A 22,362-nucleotide genomic window follows, 5' to 3' on the forward strand; every position below is an offset into this window, starting at 1 on the left:
ACCCCACCCACCCAAAAAAAAAATTCTGTCCAGTATGGTTGACAGTACTTTTTATAACCTCAGCAAGGGGGCTGCATGGGCAATTTTCTTCCGACATGACAAATGCAAACACCCAAAACCCAACCCTGAGAGAATCACTTCATCCAGTTGAAAGGAAATTTTTTATATCTTTCAAGGTGACTCTTTTGCCACTGAAACATGGTAAGGGGCACGACTCTTACCTTCTATTCTTGTCTATAGAAGTGGCATTCTTTACATTGCTTTACCCTGTCTCCTCCCTTCTCGCATCGCCCTCTGCTCTTCCCCAAACTTCCACTGAACAACCCTTCCTAGTAGTTGGGCCCCATGGCACCTCCATTTGCGTTGAGTGTGAAGGGTCACTGTTCACCACCACCAGGCTGCAGCAAGCCTGTGTTTATTGAACATGAACCAGACCAATGGTGGAGAGAATTATAATCACACTTCTAAATACTTGTCAGATCAGGCTACAGCCTAATAGAGCACTTGAGCTAAACCATGGATATTTTATTCTTCTTGAAGTCTGTATTTTGGTATCAACAAAAAAGAAGAAAAAAGAAAGAAAACTGAAGATAATTATTTCTAAGTAGGCATGGAACTGGATAGTGGACTAACAGACTCTTCAAGCCTTCAGAAATATTTTAGCATCTAAGATGTGATTTAATGGGTGAGAATGGTCCTCTAGGCATTGGCAAATTGATAAACACATTGATCACTGTGTGTGCCTGGCACTGTGCCTTGTGAATTTTTTTTTTCTAAATAAGAATTGACTCAAAGATTATTTCTTTTCATTTCTTACTTTGAGAAATGTTTATGTACTTGCCATTTGATTTGGGGCCCTAAATGTCTTTGTGTTTAAAATATGGATGTCACTTGAGATCTTTCAGGTACTGGGCATAGCGGGAAGCTCAGTTATATGGATCAATATTCAGGTAAAAGGCAGGCCAGAGGCTCCAGCAGCTGTCTGTAGGTCGGATGGCTCCACATGTAGAGAGCGTAGAGGGGTGCAGTTTTCTTTCAAATTTTTCTAAAGCTTCCTGCATTCCACCCCTTACTGCAAAGCTCACGTTGCATTGAGGGAGGGAGGCTATGGATTGGAAAAGGTGGGAGAACTGAGAACTGTATGGTGGGAAGCCATGCAATTAAAAAACTGACTGAAATTATTACCTGATTTCATAATTGACAGAATATTTAATTCAGATATAGTAAATTGACACACCTCTACACAGAGACAATTATGACTGACTGTATAACACCTGACAGAATCAATTATAACTGACTGTTGTTTGATACCTTTGTACAGAAATAAATGAAACAGACATTCAGAACAGAGACGGCTGCTGCCTGTGTGCCTAAGCCTGCCTTAATTAAAAGAAAATAACCAGTAGGCGATGTTAAAATGTCTTTGCCTCGTGGTTTCTAGTTCAGTGTGTTTCTTTAAGTCCAAAAAGGGTTTTATGAAGAGTAAAGCTGAAAAGAGATTTTTGGTTTACTGACATGGAACTAAAATATGTGAAGTAGAGTTAGTTTCCTTAGATGGGAGAATACTCCATTATTTTAATAGAGCTAGCATTTTATTTGATCAGTTGACTTTTATATAAAATATTTAAGAAAGGTCAACCTACAGATGATGGTCTAGTTCATCCCATATAGAAAAGAATGTAACTTTCATTATTTTGAGGTTTTAGATTCTAATCAATAGAAATCAACTTTTAAATGAGCAGTTCATTTTGTAGTCTGATAAAATATTTTGTGAATAATTAATATCTAGGCTACCCTTTTTTTCCATCGTTTTCATAGGGGTTAGGGACAGAATATTTTTGGTAATTAATATATAACCACAGGGAATCAGAGCATGTAGAAAGGACCAGAGTAAATAAGCTTTATATACACGTTCCTCGAATGTTATTCACAAGAAAAGTTTAAAAAGGAGATTAGCTTTGCTGGTGTATTAAGATGAGTGATTTCCGGGTGATACTTCAAGCCATTAGAGTATATTTCAGTGATGCACTTGTGTGTAGGAAGAGCATTTCCTCCCCGATCTCGACAAAGGTTGGCTTTGTGGTGCTGGTGGCGGAGACCGCAGTTACCAGGGCCAGTGGCATCTCTGTGGACAGGGATGGGATGGCTGCGGATCTTCTCTGCCTCTTGCCTAATGGCATGTTGGAATCTTTTAACAGTTGTTATTGGGCGCCTGACCTGCAGCACCTGAGGCGATGGCGTCGTTACTGATAGGCTGACTCTCAAAACCAAAGCAGGAAAAGGAATCAGGGTTTTACTGGCCACATTACCTGGCCTCTACCATTTAACACCTGTATTTTCCCTTGAGTTCTAAAGTGGTGGATGTAGTATTGACAGAAACAGGGTAACAGTTTAATGTGAGGCCTAACGTGGGTGGCCCAGGTGCCTAAAGGGGGAAGAGAAAAACCAGGAAGGGGTGACTCCTTCCCCCCACCAGCCCCTGCCCCTGACGCAGCCTGTGACAGCTAGTCCAGTTCTGTTTCCTAGAAGACCTTCCATATGTTATTGATTAAATTCTCTTTGGGGAAGCAAGTGGGAGCTTTTATCTGCATCTCTAACTGGCGTGGAATGGTGCCTTGGCCGTATTGACTGGCTATGGGATATGCTGGCGGTCACAGTTGTCTTTTATGAGGAAGAGCACCGAGTGACGCTGGTTGTCATTCTAACTCTGCTGTGTGGCAGCGTAAATAGTCCCCTTTCTAACCAACCTGGTGGGAAAAGTCAATATCCCATCAGCAGAGGAGGTAAACACATCAGGAGCTATGTCCTCTCTTTTCCTCCCCTGCTCCGTATTACCGCAGCTCTTTAAATGTGCTCTCCCCAGTCATCAGATGCATTTGTGTCATTCACATGCACGGGGTTGCTGGCCTGTGGCTCTGGCCTGCCGGGAGGCAGCCGACACTGGTTGGGGCCATTGTTGTTTATTCCCAGACTCAGATCATTAGAACTTTCAAATTGTCTTTCTGTTGCAGCCCCCCTCTCTTTTTCCACCCCTTGTGGGCATTTTAATTCTCTATAAAACCTGTGGTTGTTCTTTAAAGGACAACTTATGTAATTCAGAAAAAGTTGTGGAGAGCAAATGCGAATGTATAGCCAAGAAACAAAAATCTAGAGTCTTTTGAGTTTTCGTTTTCCGGGTGTTTTGTGGACTTCCGTGTTGCTCTTGTTGGAGGTTTGCTTTCTGTGAGTGGCGTGCTCTCCCCTTCGTGTTTCCTTACTGACCGGTTCCTATCAGGAGGTGCTGGGCAGCCTTGCTGCTCCCAGGCCCTTTGGCACAGGCCAGCATCTTATGGGGGCGGAGGCCTCACCTCAGGATCAGCTGATGTCTGAGGCCTGCACATTTCTATGTGGGAGTAGTGATGTAGTGGCAGGGGGAGTGGGCAGAAGTGAGCCTCTCCTCAGGTACGGGCTGGGGGTTCTGGCTACCTGGGTTTTGCGTATCTACAACCCTGATTACCTGCTGTGTAACCTTGGGTAAGTGACTTAACCTCCCAGTTTCCTCAGCCATCAAATGGGGATTGGGGGTGGGGGGGGCGCAGGGAAAGCAGCCTCTCCAGACACCTTACCAGGTTCCTGAACACAGTGTCATCCCCCACGTTATCACCCTCTTCACCCAAAAGATCAGACCTGAGCATTACAGCCCCACTGCTCCTTTAAAAGAACAACACATAGGGCCGGGTGCAGTGGCTCACACCTGTAATCCCAGCACTTTGGGAGGCCGAGGCAGGAGAATCACTTGAACCCGGGAGGCGGAGGTTGCGGTGAGCCGATATCGTGCCACTGCACTCCAGCCTGGGCAACAAGAGCAAAACTGTCTCAAAAAAAAGAAAAGAAAAGAAAAAAACAACGTGTAGAAGTAGCAGGCTCTAGGAAGGGAAAGGAGAGGGGGAGAGGGATCTTTTCTCTGGCTGGTAGCATCCTGCTTAGAAGGGAAAGGCCAGGGATGAATGGGTTGAAGGAGCAGGAGTGCCGCATACCCTGAGTTCACACAGTGTAGACAAAGAAGAGCAAAGAAATCTTGGCCATGGACAGACAGGTGCCCTTGGGGCCGCTCGCCTCTTTCAGCAAAGGAAATTTTGTTTAGCAGAGGGACTTGGGCTGGAGGGACTAGAAAATGCAGACTAGGCCCAGCTGATCTGGGGAGTTGGGGCTGGAAGGCACCAGAGGCCATAGCTCCCTTTGAGACTAGGTATTTCCTGCCACGTCCAGACTTCGCAAGCAGTTGCATGCATGTGCTCGCAGCGCAGGTGAAAGTGGCGTCTGCGAGTAGAGCTCACCTTGTCTGCTGCACATGAGCGTGCACCTGCAGTTCACATCAGTAGAGGGTGGCCCTGTCCCCCAGTGCGCTGAGTCAGCTAGGTGCTGAGAGGCGGACAGGCAGGGGAAAGGAAGAAAAGCTTTCACAGAGGAATGGTGGGCCGGGGCTGCATCTGACTGGCCCCAGGGGTAGACCAGAGATAAGATGGAGGAGATACAAATGGAATCAGCATCCCCTTCTCTGGTGGAATACTGAATGTTCTTTAAAGAAACTACCTGAGACTTCTAATCTCTCTCTCTTTTTTAGATAAATTGAAGAAGCAATTTTTTACCCCCAAAGTTCTGCAGGACTACAGAAAACTCAAGAACACAGCAGAGCAATTCTTGTCCCGAAGTGGCTACTCCGAAGTGAACCTGAGCAAACTCTTTGCTGGTTGTGCCGTGAAATCCTAAGGGAATCCCAGGAGTAACCAAGGAGGGGGTAGTTGAAAAATCCCAGCTTCTTCTGTGCCTCCACTCTGGCCCTAACTGCTCCTCGAGCATCTGTTTCTCCCTTGGGACTGTGTCTCATGTTTGTGTGAATGTAGACCAGGAAAGGGGGCTGCAAAAATGTTTGTAAGCATCATAGAAGTTCCTGTCTTCATATTAAGATGTACTGCTTTAAAACACAACTCCAGAGCCCCTCCCCAAGCACCCCTCCCCAAGCACCCCTCCCCAAGCTTCTGAAGACCCGGTTTCTGAGGGAGGGAAATTGCTACTTGGATTGAGAGTAGCTGGAATGTAAGTGACCCCAGGCTTTGCCTCAGGGCCTTTAGCCTGTGTTCCCCACCCCCCCCACCCCCACGTAAGGAGAGGTTCTCAGAGCCTGACTGAAGAGCTGACGTTTTGCTTTTTCACATGCCAATTAAACCCGGTCTAAATCCAAATGCTTCTCCAGCCATCCAGGAGTGGCTGTCCTTTTCAGTCTTGTCTTTTATATAGGTAGCTGAGGGGGGAGATTTAGAAGCCTTGCACTCACTAAATAGATTAAACAGAGCGGGCTTGTTTATTGAATTGCTCCAAAGTCCAACACACACACACTGAGCAGGTGTTTTACACTCCCATTCCCTTTTTGCCCCTTAAATAGAAAGTGCAGGTAAAGGTTTATACAACAAGAAAGCACATTGAAAATAATTTGATACTCTAACAATCCATTAATGTGTAGGGGTTGGGGTGAGGATCACTGTGTTGTATTCAGAAAAACTGGGGGAGAGAGATGCTTAATTGGCCCTGGTGCTTGCTATTTTTTTCTCATTTCTTCAGAATAGGACCGTCTTTGGCAGCAGCAAAATGTATTTCAGTATGGCAGTCTTTCCTCTCTTACATTATTGGTAAGATTATACTAACAAAATGTTTCCCCTTGTACAATTATGCTGTGTTTTTTAAAAACATTGACCTGTGTGTTTTTATAAAAGAAAAAGTATGTTGTGCCTTCTACTTAAGAATAAAGTTTTCTAAAGGGAAAGCAGTTGTGGTGAATCCTTACCAGGTGCAAAGAGTTGACTAGAGAGGCAGCAAGGAGTAAAATGTGACTAGAGCCAGTTGCTGTGGCACACACCTGTAGTCCCTGCTACTTGGGAGGTGGAGGCAGGAGGATGGCTTGAGCCCAGGAGTTCAAAGCAGCCTGGGCATCATAGTGAGACCCCCACCTCTAAATACATACACACGTACATACATATACATATATACATATACATACATACATATATATATATATATATATATATATATATGACTAGAGGCCATCCCCTTTTCAAACCTCAGCCCAGTTTCTTCATAGCCACCTCTATCAGAACCCAGCTTAGGAGTCCACAGCGTGATATTTGGTCGAATGTTCTGAGAAGCATTCAGAATTTCTGCGACTTTAGGTCATTTAAGAGATGAAGTATGGTTTCTTATGTGTTTTGCTGACTTAGCCAAGCCAAGAGCCCAGCAGCATCTCTTTTTGAAGAGCAAGGCCTAGGGCTCCTGAGAGAAAAGCGCCCCCTAAGAAAGGTCCCCCTAGTGAAGGAATACTGATGAGTTAAGCAATGGAGATGAAGCTGCCTTTTACTTTGCTTTTTCTTTTAATTTCTGTTCCTCACCTCCCCTCTGGCTCCCATCCCTCTCCTTTCTCCTCCTGCTCTTAGACTGAGATTCTAAGTAGAAACTGTGGGTTTCGAGCCCTGTCAGTTAATTAACTAACTTGGTACTGTGTAAGCTCTGCAGCCTGTCACAAACTGGAGCACCCAGGGTGCTTCAGGAACTAAGGGATTAATGTGCTTTTATTGCTCCCCTGGTCAACTCTTTCAATAATTGCTATTCTCACATAAGGTTAGAGAGATGGTTCTCTAAAGTGTGCTTTCTGAAGGGAAGTCATGTTTTCCTTGATTTCTGGGATCTGGGATTATATTAAATATAAATAGTTACCCTGAACTTGGTCATCAGGAAACTCCAAGAGACTCAAGTAACTTCTCACTGGATTGTTTCTTGTCTCTGCCTCTAGATTATAACCACCCTGGGGGCAAGGACCATTTCTCTAGAATGTGAGACATTTCTAAATACTGTCCCTGAAAAAAGCTAATGCAGCAGTCGATGTTTTCTTATTGGGATCTGTTAGAACTCTAGGCACCTAAGGATTCCAGAATTTTGTGGAAAGTTGAAACTGCAACTTTAAGAATTCCAGTGAATCTCCGTTAGAAGATGGGAATATCACATACTTACTTTTCTCTGAGAGATATTTCTACTCCTTGATTTGTGTGGTTGATAGTGCACCCGGCAGAACTGATGCGGAAACTTTGCCCATCTTATTTGTAAGGAGAGAGCTGACCTGCCGGTCTCCATGGACTCTGGCACGGGTCCTAAACTCAAATTCTAAAAGTGAATGGATGAAGCAAACCAGGTTCATGCTAGAGTGAGTGGCAGGGACTGTGGCAAACAGGAGTGGGCAGATCCTGTCCAAAGGGGCCAGCAGCTACTCAGTGATGCTGGGAGGGACAGGGCCCACTATGGCCACATGATCGAGTTTTCCAGAGAAGCCAGGAATCCAAATATTCCACAAAGCTTATTGATTTCTAAACCTTGACAACTAATTTTTTAAAATAAAACTTTAAACTCTGTGTGGGCCAGAGCAAACCTCTGGGCCAAAGTTTATCTGGGTCAGTTGGGAAATTGTACCCTAAAAGAACCCTGCTCTTCTCAGAGCCCCCTGCCTCTGGAAAGGGCACTTTTTCTGTTTAATTTAGGAACTAGGATTTTCCCTATAGCAGATACTTGTACACAAGCTTATCTTGGACACAATCCGCTAACCCTCCACTCTCCTACATATAAGGTGCATAGAGGGGGCCAGAAGTGGAAAATCCCACAGAGTATGCTTGATAAGATCTTAATTTGTCCAGAAAACAGATGGAGTTACTCTCGTGGCTGTTGCCCAGGATGTGGGGGTTAATCAAAGTTCCAAGACTGGAATTTGGGAGATGTTGAAAGAGAATGAATTCACTGCCCCTCACCATCACCCCTTTCTCCAGCTCTTACTACCTCTTACCTCCAACACACACACCATGCTCCTCAATATACTTCTTCAAACATCATTTAAAATTAGTTTGGCGGAAGATGCCACAGTAAGGAAACTCCAAAAACAGATTTTCCTGTTTGTATTAGGGTTTTAAGAAAAACACCAAGCCCCAGACCCTCTTGTCAGGATGCCCGACCCTTTAATTCGATGCTCCCATCCCAAATTTAAAGCTGCCATTCCCTGCTCCTCTCTCCCTCCCGCCCCCTCTTTCTTTTCTCTCTCTCTCTGTCTCTCTCTCTTTCTCACTCCCTCTCACCTAAATATTTCTTAATTGAACAGTTTGTGGTGGAGCTTCCTTATAGCAGTTTAATAGATTAACTCATCTCAGCCAGCCTCAAATTTCAGATTAAAATTCCTTCATCCCGAAGGCAGCATTATCAGGTTGTTGGAGGCTGTTTTCAAACCTTGGTTTTGAATAGCAGCGGCTCTGCATTAATTTAACCACTAAGCTAATAAGTAGGTTTCGTTTTGTTATGCTAAGCTTTATTGCTTTTCTTTTGATCAGAATGGTGTTGTTGAGCAAAGCAGCAGACAAGGCATTCTTTGATGAGGGAATTAGCGCTCCATTCTTCCTCTATTATTCATAGCGCAGTGGAATATGTAAGTACCTGAGGGTGTCAAAGGAGCGCAGGTTCTATTGCAAAGTGCTCGCCTTGTTTCTCTCAATAGCTGACTATGAGATGATAAACCGCTTAATACACTGTGCTAATTGGATGAGAGCAAAAAGAGATGGGAATTAAGGCGAGGCAAAAGGAGAAAGTGCAACCAGCCTTCAATTCACTCTTTCACCACTTTAACAGCACCAAAGGAGGCACAAGCTTTCTATAAGCAGACTAGAGGTTTTGTGCAGAGATAAAATGAACGTGTTAGTGGATTCAAGTAATACACTAATTATTGCACAGTATAAATACCACTACTGGTTTTATAACAGGGAGGTAAACTTCTTTTGAGAGGGTTATAGGATTGCTTGGCAGTGGTGTAGAACCTAATAAGGGCCCAGAGTAATAACCCCCTGGATTAACAAAATTGCTGCTTGTAGAAGTATGATTCAGGCTTTTACGAAGATTTCCGGAGAATGAATAAAAATGACTGAATGACATTTCTTAATGTATAACTGGTAATCACTCCCATTTCTTTAAAGGAAAAAAATGTGTACTTCAAACTGGACCCTTAATAATGTCCAGGGACAACAACACTTCTTCCTTTGAAAATGCTTCCCCCCACCCCACGCCCCCGCCCGCTCTCCCCACCGTCGGGTAGTGGGTTTTCTTCTTCCTGTCCCCCAGCCAGGCTGCCACTATCAGTGAAATATGCAGTTGTTCCGGGGACTTCTGTGTTCCAAAATATTATTTTAGGCCCCATTTAAGACCCCCTTCATTCAGACACACTGACTTTTGGGTATACATATACACACATGCTCATGGACTTTTTTTTCTCTAAAAGCAAGTTGGGCTAACCTATTATAATTTGTTTTTCTCTCACATCAGCCCCTTTTGTCACTCTAGTAAGATCACATTTAAAAGGATACTAAAAAGAGAACTACAGGTGCTTTGGCTCTTGATACTACAAATCAAAAACAACAATGTTAGCCCCAGTTGGGTGGGGGGTGGGTAGTAAGAGAAAAAAAAATGGGAAACTGATCTGAGCCAATTTCAGCATGGACTTTAGTAAGTCTGAGTTTCAAGTCCCAAGGAGGCCCAAACTTTCTCAACAGTCACTCTCCCTGATTCTTCCACTTGCCTCCCCACACACCTAAGATGCCTGCCCTGACTACTGTCCACAGTTCGGGCCGTGGGTAGTTGGTGACCGAAGGACACCTCTGATAATATTATGCCAAATGCGCCCTTTTTGCCTTCCAGGACCTCCTCCAGATCTGGCTAACCTGTCTCAAAATGTAGCAAATTAACTTACTCCTTTCCCTCAACCCTCCCACAGAGGCCTGTTCCAGGCTTCAATTACCCCTCACCCCAAGATGCTGTGGGGGTGGCCCTGGGAAAGCAGGTGTTGGGCCATTCTGCCTTGGGTGTGATAGGACACAGCCATGCCCTGAACTGGGCCCTCGCAAACTCCCTGGGGCTCTGCATGTCCTCCATGGTGGAAGAGGTTTGCTTAAGATTGGGGGGGGGGGGTGTCAGCCGCTCCCAGCATTGTGACCAAGTTCCCAGATATTGGGGCCAAATTGGGTTGCCATTCATTAATAATGCTCACAATAAGATTAAATCATTCTGGAAAATCTCATAAAATCCCCCTAAGTACGCTCCAGTGGCTCTTTCCAATCCCCATCATTCAGCACTTGGGGAGGTTTGGAAGGAGAAGAAAATTGGTTTCTTTGCTTTTAATGCTGCTTTGAAAAGATACTCAGAGTTTGTCATGCGTGACATGTCACATGTTTAATGTGGACTTGCTGGAAGTCAGGGGGTCTTTAGCGTGTGATATTTATGGGGAATATTAAGTGCAGAATGAGGTCCCTCCAGCTGGGGAAAGTTGAAAGAATAGGAGGCCCAGGACTGGGCTTGTTTGCAGCATCAGAATGACATAGGATTAAGAGTTTGTAAAACAAGGCGAGGGGTTCTCATTGGCCAGTAATAAATGTAATCCTTGGAGGTAATTTCACGCAATTTGCTTCTGTTCCATGGAAGGGTCAAATGAGAAAAAATGACTTAAAAAAGAGTTCATTAACAGGAAGAATGGTACTGTTTCTCGTATACCATCCAACTAGCAGCTGGGAGGGGGGAAAAGAAGCCCTACTAAACAAAAAGGCAAAATCGACGCAAAATTGATATTGACCACAAAGAAAAAACAACAAAAAAACAACAAAAAACAACAACAAAAAAACACACACACCCAACTCCTTTCCCTCAGTCTTCTCCAGCAGTCCCCTGTCTCCTCCCCAAACTCTCCAGTGGCCCTGACCACCCCAGGAAAGCGGCTTTCACTCAGGGAGAGCCTGTGGATATGGAGTCTGAGGGTTTTAGACTCTCAGACCTCCAGTAAGGCCCTAGAAAGTTCCCACCGGGTCTACTAAACCCGGGAAAGGAGCGTGTGGTAGGAATGGTAGTTGGCTGCCGCTCCCCATACCCCAGGCCGGGGCCCTTCTTGCGAGTGCCGCCCCCGTGAGTCCAGGGCTAGAGTAGGGTGGCGGTGATCCACCCGACGGCCCAAGTGCCAGAAGCGGCCACCTGCCGGCGAGCCGGGTCGGCGAGCTCCCCAACGTTTCGGGTGGGCGGGGTCTCCGGGCGTCTGGACCCAGGGTTGGGGAGGGGGGAATTGAAGTTGGGGGCGAAGGGGGGTGCAGGATAGGAGGCGAGCCCGGGACGTGCGGGCTCCAGCGCCGAAGCTGCCGGGCGGGCTGCCCACACCCAGGTGGGCACAGCGCCTGGCAGGCCGCTGACCTCTGCCCGACCCTGCACCCTCCCCTCGGCCGCGCACACTTGCGCCCTGGGCCGCGAGGGGACCCGGCCCCCCTCCTCCAGGGCGCGCGCGGAGCCCGACGGCCCAGGCCGAGAGACGCACCCGCGCCCCCCGCGGCGACCGACTGGCCGGCGGCGCGGCGGGGCTGCCGGCCCCAGCTCCGCAATCGCGGTAGTCACGCCGCGGCACCCCCGCACCCCTCCCGCCTGCCCCTCTCCCCAAAGGTCCGGCTCGCTAATTACATCAAATTGAAACTAATTAAGCTTCTCTTCCCTTTCCCATCACCCTGGGAGCGTCGGCGAGACCCAGCCCCCGCGGGCGAGCTTCCACCGAGCGGTCACCCGGAGGGGCGCGGGCAGGGCCCGGGGGAGGGAGAAGCTGCTGTCCCCGCCGCGGGGAGGGAGGGGTGCGCCGAGTTGGTTAAGGATTGCAAATCTGTTTGGGTCTCCTCACGAAACCTGAGTTGTTTAGATTTTTTTAAATGTATACATTTACCAATGCCTGGATAAGTGATGTAATGACATTTGTCGAGTTAAGATCTGCCACTTGGATACCCCTCGCTGCCTTTCCATCACTACTGCTCCCGCATGTTTCTCTGTCTCTCTCTCTCCCTCTCTCTCTCTCTCTCTCTCTCTCACACACACACACACACACACAACACAATACACACACACACACTCCCTCCTCCCTGCGAACATGCCGTGGAGCCCGCCCCCTCGGAAGGGAGCGCCTGGGCTTCTCGCTCTCGCCATTACCTGTCATCTCGGACTGCGCACTTCACTTCCTGGCTACGTGGCACTTTCCAACAGCTCCCTTCGCCTTCCGAGCCAAGACTCCCGCTTGCTTCAAATTTCTGACTCCACCGTCAACAACGCCCACCATCCACCCACCCATCCTGGAACCCACCCCACCTCCGTGGCCCGGGACCCCCAGCTCCCGCTGCGACACGACCCGGGAGAGCCGAGGTGCGTGTGGAAAGTACGGCGGCGGCGTCCTTAACCTTCGTAGGAAATCCGGTTCCCTTTGAGGATCGGATTCAAACCAGGGGTCTCTGCCAGGAAAACGCGTGTGCAGATAATCCCAGGAGATGCCTGGACGCTGGAGCCCACCCTTGACTCCCGGGGGGTGGGGTTGGGGGCTTCTACTGCCCCCTCAGCGCCTGTATGGAGCATTCACACTTCGTTTTGTTAAACATATAATTTTTTTATTTTGAGCGTGACACTTCTCCACTAGATAGCAAGGAAAAGTGGTAACAATTACACATTACACAAAAGTACTGTACCATTGCCTTTATCTTGAAGGTTTCGGAAGCCTCTACAGTTAATAAGTTAAATAAAGGGCTTGAGTACATAAATATTTGTCTAGGAACCCTACCGTATCTACAACACAGTAAGAATCTACAGGAGGACAAACTTTTACCATACCACGCTGAGTGCAATTGCGTTATAACATTTCAAATATACAAAGCTCTGTTCTTTTTTTTTTTTTTAATAACAATGGTATGTACAGAATCAATAATCACAGTTTGGTGACTTCAACAGTCCATATTCTAGCAGAGTATTTCCCTTTGGTTTGATATAAAAACCTTGGTTGGTGTATGATAAAGAAGAGAACAAGAACAAGACGCCCCTTTCCTTTAAGTGCACTGTTAGCTATCTTACAGGCTCGCATTTGCTTCCCGGGCCCTGGCTTCACGCTGGGGCCCTCGCTGGGGAGATCAACTTCGAGCGCCAAAATGCTATTTAAAAAAAAAAGAAAGAAAGAAAAGAAAGGCTAAGTGGGGTGTCAGGAGGAAGAGGTTGGGCTTTTAAAATTTTTCACTTCAATATCAGGCGTCTGCGGGAGAAAACCTCCCCGATATTTTCAGGAAAGTAAGAACAAGAGAGAGTGGATGTTGGAGTTGGAGCGAGGTTGGCAGTAGCAGGGGCAGGGGCAGGGTCAGGGGCAGGGGCGGGTGGACAGCCAGCGGAGGAGGTGCCACGTCCCGGAGCGCCGAGGGCTGCCATGCCCGCATCCAGACTGCTGCAAAGGCGGCTGCTCTCTCTCAGTGCCGTCTCGGGAGTGTGCTGGTCCTCTGTTTCCATTTGGTCTTGAGTGGTGCTGAGTGAGGTGACCTTTCGGGGCGCGCGCGGGGCGCGGGTGTGGAGGGCAGCCTTTAGCACACCTCCTTGCCCGTGCTGGTGCCCGGCAGGATGTTGAGCTGCGTGAGCTGCGCCGCGTGCTCCTTGGCCTTGAGCCTCAGCGCGGCTATGCTAGAGGCGCGTCTGTCTGCGGCCGCCGTGGCCGGGTCGGCCAGGGCGCCCGATGCCACTGCGCCCTCCACGGCGGGTGTGGGCTGTCTCAGGAGCGCGGCCGCGGTCGACGCGCTGGTCAGGGGGGCCATTGTGGAAAAGAGCCTGCGGGGAGAGCAAACAGCGCGGTCATGGCCTCGGGAGCTGTGCGCGGCGCCTCGGGCATCGTCTCCCGCCGCTTGTCGCCCGGGCAGCTGAGGGGCGCGGTACCCACGGGACCCGGATGGGCCGCGGCGGGGAAGTGGGCAGAGGGCGCGGGCGGAGGCTGGACCCCGCAGAGAGGGCTTTCCAGGGGCAGGGAACCGACTGGGGGGAAAAGACCGAGTCCAGATATTCCCCGAGGGGCCGGGCCGGGGTCCAGAGGCGGGCGTGGAGACCCCAAGCCCCACGGCCCAGTGGCGTGGATTCGGTGGTTTCGCTTAAACGGACGGTTTATTCCAAGGCCAGGGGCTGCAATGACACTATCTTCCAGGAGAGAATGCAGAAGGAGAAAAGGAGAGGAGAGCAAAAGAAGGGAAGGTGGAGGGTAGGAGGGGGGAGGAAAAAAAGACGGAGAAGGTGGGATTCCAGCTGCCCGGACGCACGCCGCAGGCTCTGAGATCTCCCTCCGGCTCCTTGGCCCGGGACTTTCTGCGCCCTGGAGAAACAGGCCTAGCTCGCTAGCCTCCCGGGCCACCCGCGCCGCCGCAACCGCCCTTCCGCGCGGGACTCAGCGACCCGCGTCTGGCCAGCGCCTGCGGGTGGCAGTGAAGGGCGACCGCCTGTTGATTTCCGCTCCACGGGCGGGTGTCACCTGCCAGCAGCCCCACATCCTGGCGCGGCGACCCCAAGCTGGCTTCCCCGCGCTCCTGTAGCCTCTGGCCTCAGGGAGCGCCCGACCCACGACCCTGGCGCGCGGCGCAAGGCGATGCCCAAGCCTGGGACCCACGCCAGCGCCACCGCCTCCGCGCGGCGCCGGGATTACTTCACGTGACGCTTCCACCCCATGCACACAGCACCGGGACATTAGCTGTGGCCGGAGCCGCCCGGGGCCACCGGACACCACCCCGACGCCCACCGACTTGGAGCGTCCGCGAGCTTTCCCGACCGCCTCCCTGAGGGGTCTGGCTCCAGGCCCGCTGGGCCAACTCCGGATTTCCAGGGTTAGAAATGAGCCCACCTGGGCTCACCGAGCGCCGCCTCCTTCTCCCAAGCCCACTGCTCACTCCTCGCACCACCCCAGCCCAGACCCTCTTCCAGCCTCTCCGAATCTCGCAACTCGGTCCTCCAGCCACGGTTCGCCTGGGTTTGCAAGTCACTTGTCAGAGGGAAAAAGTGGAGGGAAGGGAGAGACAGAACTTTAAAATTTTTCTCAGAAAGAAATGATAAAGTGTGACCCGGAGGTGGCGTAACATGCCCTGGTTCCATTAGGTAAACTGAGTCACTAACTCTGCTTCAGTGCACTCGCTGTTTATTTTATTGGTTTGTTATAAGAAACTAAATTTACTCCGAGTCTTAATTTTCTGTAAGATGATTTTTTGTTAAGCAGCTGCGCAGTTGGATGAATCTATTATTTCTTTGTTCTCCCAAAGAGTGATCATTGAAGCTGCATCCAGTTTTATTTTCACTGCGCTAACACAATACATCCCTCCTTTGTTTCTTTGTCTGTGTGATTATACAGACTTTGTATTTCCTCATTCGATGTTCATTAAAGAAAGGGAGTTATAAGATGAACTGTTTCTTTTATTTCGTTGTCTTGTACTGCCGTGTAGATCGGGGCTTGCACATATGGTGGTGTCGTTGTCAGCGGGTCACTTGAGTGACAAGGAAGATGGAGTCTGGGGCAGAAGAAAGAATTCTGTGCACCCAGAGGGCCTGGTGGCTCCAGGGCTCCCATGGGGATCAGGGCTGTGTTCCTCAGGCTGCCAGGTTGAGGGGCATAAGGAAGAACTTTTGCAAAACTTAAAAAGTCATCCCTGCTCTGTACCCTACACCTGTACATATTTGTTCGCTTACTACCTATGGTGGGACTTGTTGCAGCCTTCAAATGGTACTTTTACAGCTTTCATTCTCGGTTGTCACGGTTGTCGTTACTGCCACTGCCTTCCCCTTTCCCATTAAGTTCCAAGTCAATCCCTTCAAGACCCACATTTTTTTTTTTTTGAGGCGCAATTAGAGAGTATTTTCTTTGGCTACAGTCTCTGAGGTTGGGTCAAAGAAAAAGATGTGTGTAACCCTGTTTGACTCCTGCCTCCTCCCTGCCCCAGCCTCTGTGTGTATGAGAGACAGACTGACAGACAGACTTCCGAGGCCGCGCGTTACCTGCCGAATGCCGGGCTGATGAAAGCCGGGTGTCGGAACACTGCCGCTCCGAGGAAAGTGCTCAGGCCCAGCGGCGCCCCGCTGGGCGGCAGGCTGGCCGAGCCCGGAGGCGGAGGTAGGCTCGGGAAGGCGGCGGCGGCGGCGGCGGCAGCTGCAGTCCAAGCGGAGTCGAGCGCCGGGTGGTGCGGAGGGAAGGGGCTGGCGTCCAAGTAGGGGCTGAGCGGGTGGGTGGCAGAGAGCGGCCCCGGGAAGGGCAGCCCCGGAGGGTGGGTCTGCGCGCCTGCCTTCTCCCGCTTGCGCCACTTGGCCCGACGGTTCTGGAACCAGACCTGCAAGGCAGAGAGAGCCCAGGGTCGGCGCGGCTTCGCCCGGCGGGCGCACCGGGCCCGTACCCATCCCTTCCCTTGGCGCGCTGTGGGGCCCCCTTCCTTTCCACCGCGGCCTGCGCCCACCTGCCCCTCTTTGGCCTCAGGTTGTTTTCGGACACATCTGGGGCCAAATGAGCAGTGAATAGGAGCCGCAACTTCAAGTCAGCAGGAAACAGGACAAGCAAACCCTTTCTGCCGGCATTCCAACTGGGCCAGTTTTCCAAGTTTAAGGAAAGTGATTCAGTGTGTTTGGAGTTGGGGAAACCAAAGTTTAAACGTCTGTGCTGACGCTTGCTAGGATCTTTAGGCAGGTCACTTAAACCTCTCTGAACCTCAGTTTTCGAATCTGTAAAATGGGGATAATAAAACTTCACTCATAAGGCTGTTATGAGGACCAGGTAAAATAAGGCAAGTGAAAGCATGCATTCAATGGTGACTCTAGGGAATGGGCAGCCACCAAGAGATAAGGGACATGCTTGTTTTACTGCGTATCAGCTATTTTCACCTATTTCGGATTTACGCAAGAGCTGGCAAAATTCTTGCTCTGTATGGAAGGGGAAAGTGGAGAGATAGTTCATTTATTGTTTCCAGAAATATTTATTGAACAGCAAAGAGCACTATGCTGGGTTCTGGGGTTCAGAGAGGGATGAGAGGGAGGGAAGAAACGCTCGAGTTAATTAGCAAGCATACATTTCCGGGGGTCAGTCCGCTATGAGATGAAATAGGGATACATAGCCTGCTCTTGGCAGAGGATCCCTGCAGGACCCAGTTCTATGCAGGAAGGCAATGACTGCATGGATGAAGCAGGCAGCAATACCTGGGCGCATAGAAATTTGAGGGCATGATAGGTGTAGACTTTTCACATCTTCAGAGCTAACAAGTCTTTTCTTTCCTTTTGGAGATGTGGTTTAAATCGGTTATTTAAATAAGATAGTTCTAGGCTTGGAGGGAAGTTTTCAGCCTGAGGTATTTTCCTAATTGCTAATAGAAAGCAGTTTTAATAGAGACCTTTACCTGAAACATGGCAGCTACCATCATCTAAAAATAAACCCCAGGAGCATGAAATTATTTTTATGTGACCTGCTCATCACACCCACAGCTGGGAAGATATGCTCCTTCTCCCCTGAAGGCATTAATATTTTTAGGGCTGGATTTATAACTGCACACAAGTCTGAAAATTAAGAATGAACTCCAGGGCTATACAGAGTTATATTAAAATATAATGTAAATTATCCCAGAGGAATATATTTTAAAATGTGAAACACATCCATATTTTTCAAATCTACACACTGGGGCTTGTTGTTACCAGCACTAGCATCTATGCTTGGTTTGACTTCTAGACAGCCCCCCCAGGGCAAGAAAAATCAAGAATCCAAATCGGTCAATTACTTCCAAGTCTGCCAAAAGGGGGCCCATTCACACCATTCCACAGCCTTCAAAATAATCTATTTGTGAATTTCAGAAACACTTCAGTGTGGAAACCCAGAGGCTTGAAAAAGTAAGACTGTAGATGGGACCGGACTGGGTGGGCAGCTTTTGTGTATCCAAATCTGTCTAGACAAGAATATCCGCCACTCCTTGATCGCAGTGAAAGAAGAAGGGGAACTGGGGGCAGTGGACTCAGAATGCCCTCAAAGAACATGGAAACCTTTTTACAGACAGATCGTCTCTCCCGGCTCAACTGCAATTATCAAGATGTCCCCCTGCAATTCCTCATTATTGAATTAATACCTCTGAGGCCCCCCAAAGGTAAACGAAAGGACTCTAATAATTCATATTCACTTAATTACATCTTCTCCAGTGAATAGGGGCAGAGGAGAAAGGGAGGGGGCGCTCTCTTTCTTTTTAAAAGTTATTTAACTTTCCCACGACTCATTCCCCTGAGCTGAAAATACGGAGTTGCTGTCACATCTCTGTTTGACAATGGAGAAATGTGTCAACAGAAAGGAGGGGACAGGCCTCATCATTAGCCCTCTAATGCAAGAAGCTGTTGTGTATTAAATGAGCCATATGGAATTTATTGTGCTTTATCAGCGCTTGATTTTGACTGTAAAGTGATTCACTCAGCTCCTAACTCGGGGACATCTGTTTTCTGTTGGCCATCGGGGCTGCTCAGTGTTGATCGTCTCTTTGGTTATGAGGCCTGGGTTCGGAAATGCACTCTGGTATGGGGCTGCAAACACCTTTAATAGCATTGCACTCACTCCCTATTAGATCAATGTGGGTTCATTGCTATAAAAAATGGGAAATCAAATAGCATTAGCCAGCTCCTTGTGCGGGGCGGAGGGGAAATCAAACAGCATTTTGCCTTCAAATGGCCCTGTTTGTTCTAGCACTAAGTGGGCTTTTATGAAGCCCGATTGGAGACTTAATCGCAGCCAAATACCTGCTTGGAGCTGAGCGGATTTGTCTAACAACCAAATCCATGCTCCATCCCATTATTTCAATCAGGAGAAGTAGATCGGTGGATTGTTTCCTATAGGGTCTTTGGGGCTAGGAGCTCCCAAACTGCAGTCTCAGGGACTCTAAAGCCCTTGTTCTGATCCTGGACTCCTTCCTCGGGCTCCCAAACCCAGAAACCTCCCCCTTCCACCTCCCATGTCTTAAGTTTTAAATATCTTTGTGTGTGAGAGAGTGCTTGGGTCTACTTTTCTGATTCTGCTTCTCTTGGTTTTGTGAAGGGGATCTCACCCCCCACCCCCCCACTCCCCACACCAACCCATCTCTCTGTCTCCTGCTAGCCCCCAGCCCTCCTCCCTCCCTCTTCCCTCTGTTGTGCAGCTCACCTGGACTCGGGCCTCGGTCAAGTCCAGCCTCATGGCCAGTTCCTCCCTATAAGAAAGCAACACACAGACAGGAGGTCACTGCAGGCCCCAGCAATGCCCTCTCAGCTATTCCCTCCTCTATGGCAGGCCTACTCCACTAGGGTCTCCCCTGGCTGCCTGCCCCCTACCCGCAAACATATGGGCATTACCATTCCATCACCCCTGGAGTGCCAACTATTTGACTGAAAATGCAAAAACACGAAGCACATTACCAGATACAGGATATTATCTATTATATCATACTACATTCGTGTGTGACAAGCAAGGGTGGCTTCTTGAGTCTCTAAGTCTACAAACCTGGGTACACAGGTTCTCTCTCACTCTCTTAAGCCAGAGTTAGACAACACACACACACACACACAGCTTATACCCTGTTTTGTCCTAATATTAAGTGGTATAGGAACTCAGCACTTAACTAAGAAAATATTTCTCTGTCCTCTTGGTTTTGTTCCGCCTTCTTTTAAAAATTTCTCTTCCCTCCTTCTTCCTTCTTCTCTTTCCAGCTCTATGCCTTTCCCTCCATCTCTCTCTCCCCCGCCTTCCTCCCTCCATCATCCCCTTGGGTCACACTCCCCATTACCCTCTGCAGGTATGTTAAGCTTGTTAAGAGTTCAGTGGGGTAATTTTTCCATTAAACAAAATTCTGCGCACCTCCTGACTCCAGTGCCCACTACAAAGCCTGCCCATCTCAGGGGAAGTCAATTTAACTGAAACCCTACCCCGTCATTGCAGTTATTACTGAGACAATTAAGGCAAATAGGAAACCATTAAGATGCTGTAAAACGGCTTACAACCTGTTTACCGAAAATATGAGCGCGCCGAGAATAATTGGCCCTCCGCTCGCTAATATGAAAGAGCGGGGGCCGCCGAAACCTGGGACCTGGGGTTGCCCTGCCGGTAGGCCCACAGTCCACACCTGAAACTTCAGCACCAGAGGTAAACCGTCTCCATAAGTGCCCTCCGTTGCCGCTGCCCCCAGCTACAGTGGGCATCAGCAAATCTAAAGCGGCACTCCAGGCTGGCTCAGGGCCGGAGCCAACGGGCTCAAACCCCTGGGTTGGAAAGAGGTGGGGGTGGGGCGGGGAAGAGGGTCCTCCCCCGCCCCTAAGCCAGCCAGAAGCTAAGAAAGGGCGGACCTGGATGCCAACTGACACCAGCTCAGTTTCTTCTTTGGAAATACACACGTAAGATAAACGCGAAACGCTGGTCGGCCAATTCGCTATTTGATAGCACACATAGGTTTTTAAACTTATTTACTTTTTTAAAGATAAGGAAAGGACTGGGTGACACAGGGGAAGACCAAGTGTAGCCCAAGGGGATGACCAGGTTTAAGTGCCTTTGCCTGGCATTAAGTCCGCTCTTTTCTGTTTCTGGTTAGGAGAGAGTTAGGCAATTGCCAGGCCAACTACATTTTGGAGTTAGCTCGGCCTCCCAAGCCCTAAGCAGCGATTTCTCCTCTGGTTCAAAGGGGCGGGCAGCATTCCCCTTCTAAAATGCACATTGAAAAGCTGCGCACGTCTCCTTCGAAGGAACTGCCCGCGCTTGACAAGCCCGCGCTAGGCAGTCACCGATCCCTTTCTCCCCCTCACTGGGGTACGTTTGCCCTAAGCCTGGCTCCTCGCCTGAGCTGAGAACTTGGCCTTGGGGTGGGAGAGAAGGACCCCTACCCGGGCCGGCGCCCCAGGTGGTGAATAAGCTGGGGCCGAGGGTCCAGTCATCACACAGGCACATGTTTCCCAGAAAAACAAGTGGGAGGTGGAGCGTGACCAGGTCGAACACCCGGCTTGGACACTGATCCAAAGAGAAAATTCCCCCAACTGCTTTGTCTACTCCCTGCCAAGCTTCCAGCAATCATTGTCCACCCGGTAAACCCGTTTACATTAAACGCACGGTGGGTTTAATGTGTGTGTCGGGAGAGGACAGAGAGTGGAAGGGGAGATTCTGGCTGGGGCCCCTCAGGTGTTCAGACACCAAACACTGCCCAGTTCTGACTTCCTTTGGTCATTTCAGGAGTCCTGAAACGACAGAACTCGGATCTTTTTAAAGGCCTTCTCCGCTTGGCACAGGCTCCAGCTTCACTGCGAACTGCGTAACTGATACCCACCAGGCTCCTGGGGCACCAGGCGGGGGTGGCGAGCGCACAAAACAGCGACCAAAAATAGCCCCTGCTTTGCTCTGGCCGCACGACCGCGGACAGCGCTTCCTGAGCCTCGCCGGGGACCTAGCCGGGACCGCAGCTCCCGAGGCCTTGTGTCTGTGCCCTCTGCTGTGCGCGCGTCTCCAAGGTGGCGCTTTCGGGCGCTCTTTGGAGAGGCTGTTTCTTTTCCTCTCTCTAACTAAAACTTGTAATTTGAAAACATTAAACCGCAACGACCTTGGGAAGGAGAGAAACCATTCCAGCCTAAACTTAAAGCCCGAACCGGGGTGGGGGTGGGGGAAGTGGGTAGTTTGGGTGAGCAAGGGTGGGTGTGTTGGGAGGGCGCTCCTCCGCAGAGTCCAGGAGCCAAGTGTCTGCCCCGAGGCCGGGGCCCCTGCCCACCCGCTGTCCCTCCCTGGGGCCCGCGTGCGCTCTCTGCCGCTGCGGCCGCGACCACCCTACGCGCATACCTGGTGAAGACGTCCGGGTAGTGCGTCTTCTGGAAGGCCCGCTCCAGTTCCTCCAGCTGGTAGCTGGTGAACGTGGTGCGGTAGCGCCTCTGTTTGCGTTTCAGCAGCCCCTCCTCCGAGTCGCTGCCCGCAGACAGGCACACGCTGTCCTCGCCGTCCTTGCCCTCAGCGTCTTCCGGGTGCAGCAGCAGCTCTTCCTTGGGTGACAGCTCCCCGCCCTCTGTGGCCACTGCAGCGGCAGCTGCTGCGGCCACGGCGCCAGTGGCGGCCACAGCACAGCGCCGGGGCTCCTTGAGCAGCGCGCGGGCGTCGTCCTCCAGCAGCTCCTCCTCGTCGTCCTCCAGCAGTTCCTCTTCCTCGTCCTCATCTTCTTCGTCCTCTAGCAGCTCCTCCTCGTCGTCCTCGGTGCCGGTGCCGCCACCCGCAGCCGGGGCGCTGCCCGGGCCGCCGGCCGCGCCGAGGCGCTCCTCCGGGTGCGTGACGCCCCCCGGGCCGCCCAGCTCGTCCAGCGCGGGCGGCGGCGGCACGAAGGGCGCCCCGTTCTCGCGGTACGACTTGCTGCGGCTGATGCTCACCTGAGGCGCCTGGCTGATCTTGAGCGTGTCCCAGGCCGCGGCGGCCGCGGCCGCGGCGGCCGCGGCGGCCCCTGCGCCGTCCGGCCGTTCCCCGGG

General features: G+C 50.2%; 2 protein-coding genes across 5 annotated transcripts in view; one reads left to right on the forward strand and one right to left on the reverse strand.

The window, feature by feature from the left end:
• The window catches only part of POLA1 (DNA polymerase alpha 1, catalytic subunit), a 306,069-nt gene extending 300,269 nt beyond the window's left edge, over window positions 1-5,800 (forward strand). For 2 of the 4 annotated variants that reach the window (XM_032756700.2, XM_032756701.2), the window contains exon 37: window positions 4,604-5,800. In XM_032756700.2, coding sequence (XP_032612591.1) covers window positions 4,604-4,749 — 146 coding nt within the window. In that variant the 3' untranslated portion in view covers window positions 4,750-5,800. The remainder of the gene's footprint in view (window positions 1-4,603) is intronic. The other 2 variants (XM_032756702.2, XM_058441438.1) reach the window with 2 other exon arrangements.
• Window positions 5,801-12,515: 6,715 nt separating this feature from the next.
• ARX (aristaless related homeobox) overlaps window positions 12,516-22,362 on the reverse strand; it is a 16,717-nt gene continuing 6,870 nt past the window's right edge. The window contains exons 3-6 of the mRNA XM_058441840.1: window positions 21,692-22,337; window positions 19,046-19,091; window positions 15,892-16,220; window positions 12,516-13,695 (exon numbers count right to left, since the gene is read on the reverse strand). Of these exons, the coding sequence (XP_058297823.1) occupies window positions 13,455-13,695; window positions 15,892-16,220; window positions 19,046-19,091; window positions 21,692-22,337 (1,262 nt within the window). The 3' untranslated portion in view covers window positions 12,516-13,454. The remainder of the gene's footprint in view (window positions 13,696-15,891; window positions 16,221-19,045; window positions 19,092-21,691; window positions 22,338-22,362) is intronic.

Source organism: Hylobates moloch, unplaced genomic scaffold (genome assembly GCF_009828535.3).
Source record: "Hylobates moloch isolate HMO894 unplaced genomic scaffold, HMol_V3 SCAFFOLD_7, whole genome shotgun sequence".
NCBI lineage: Eukaryota > Metazoa > Chordata > Mammalia > Primates > Hylobatidae > Hylobates > Hylobates moloch.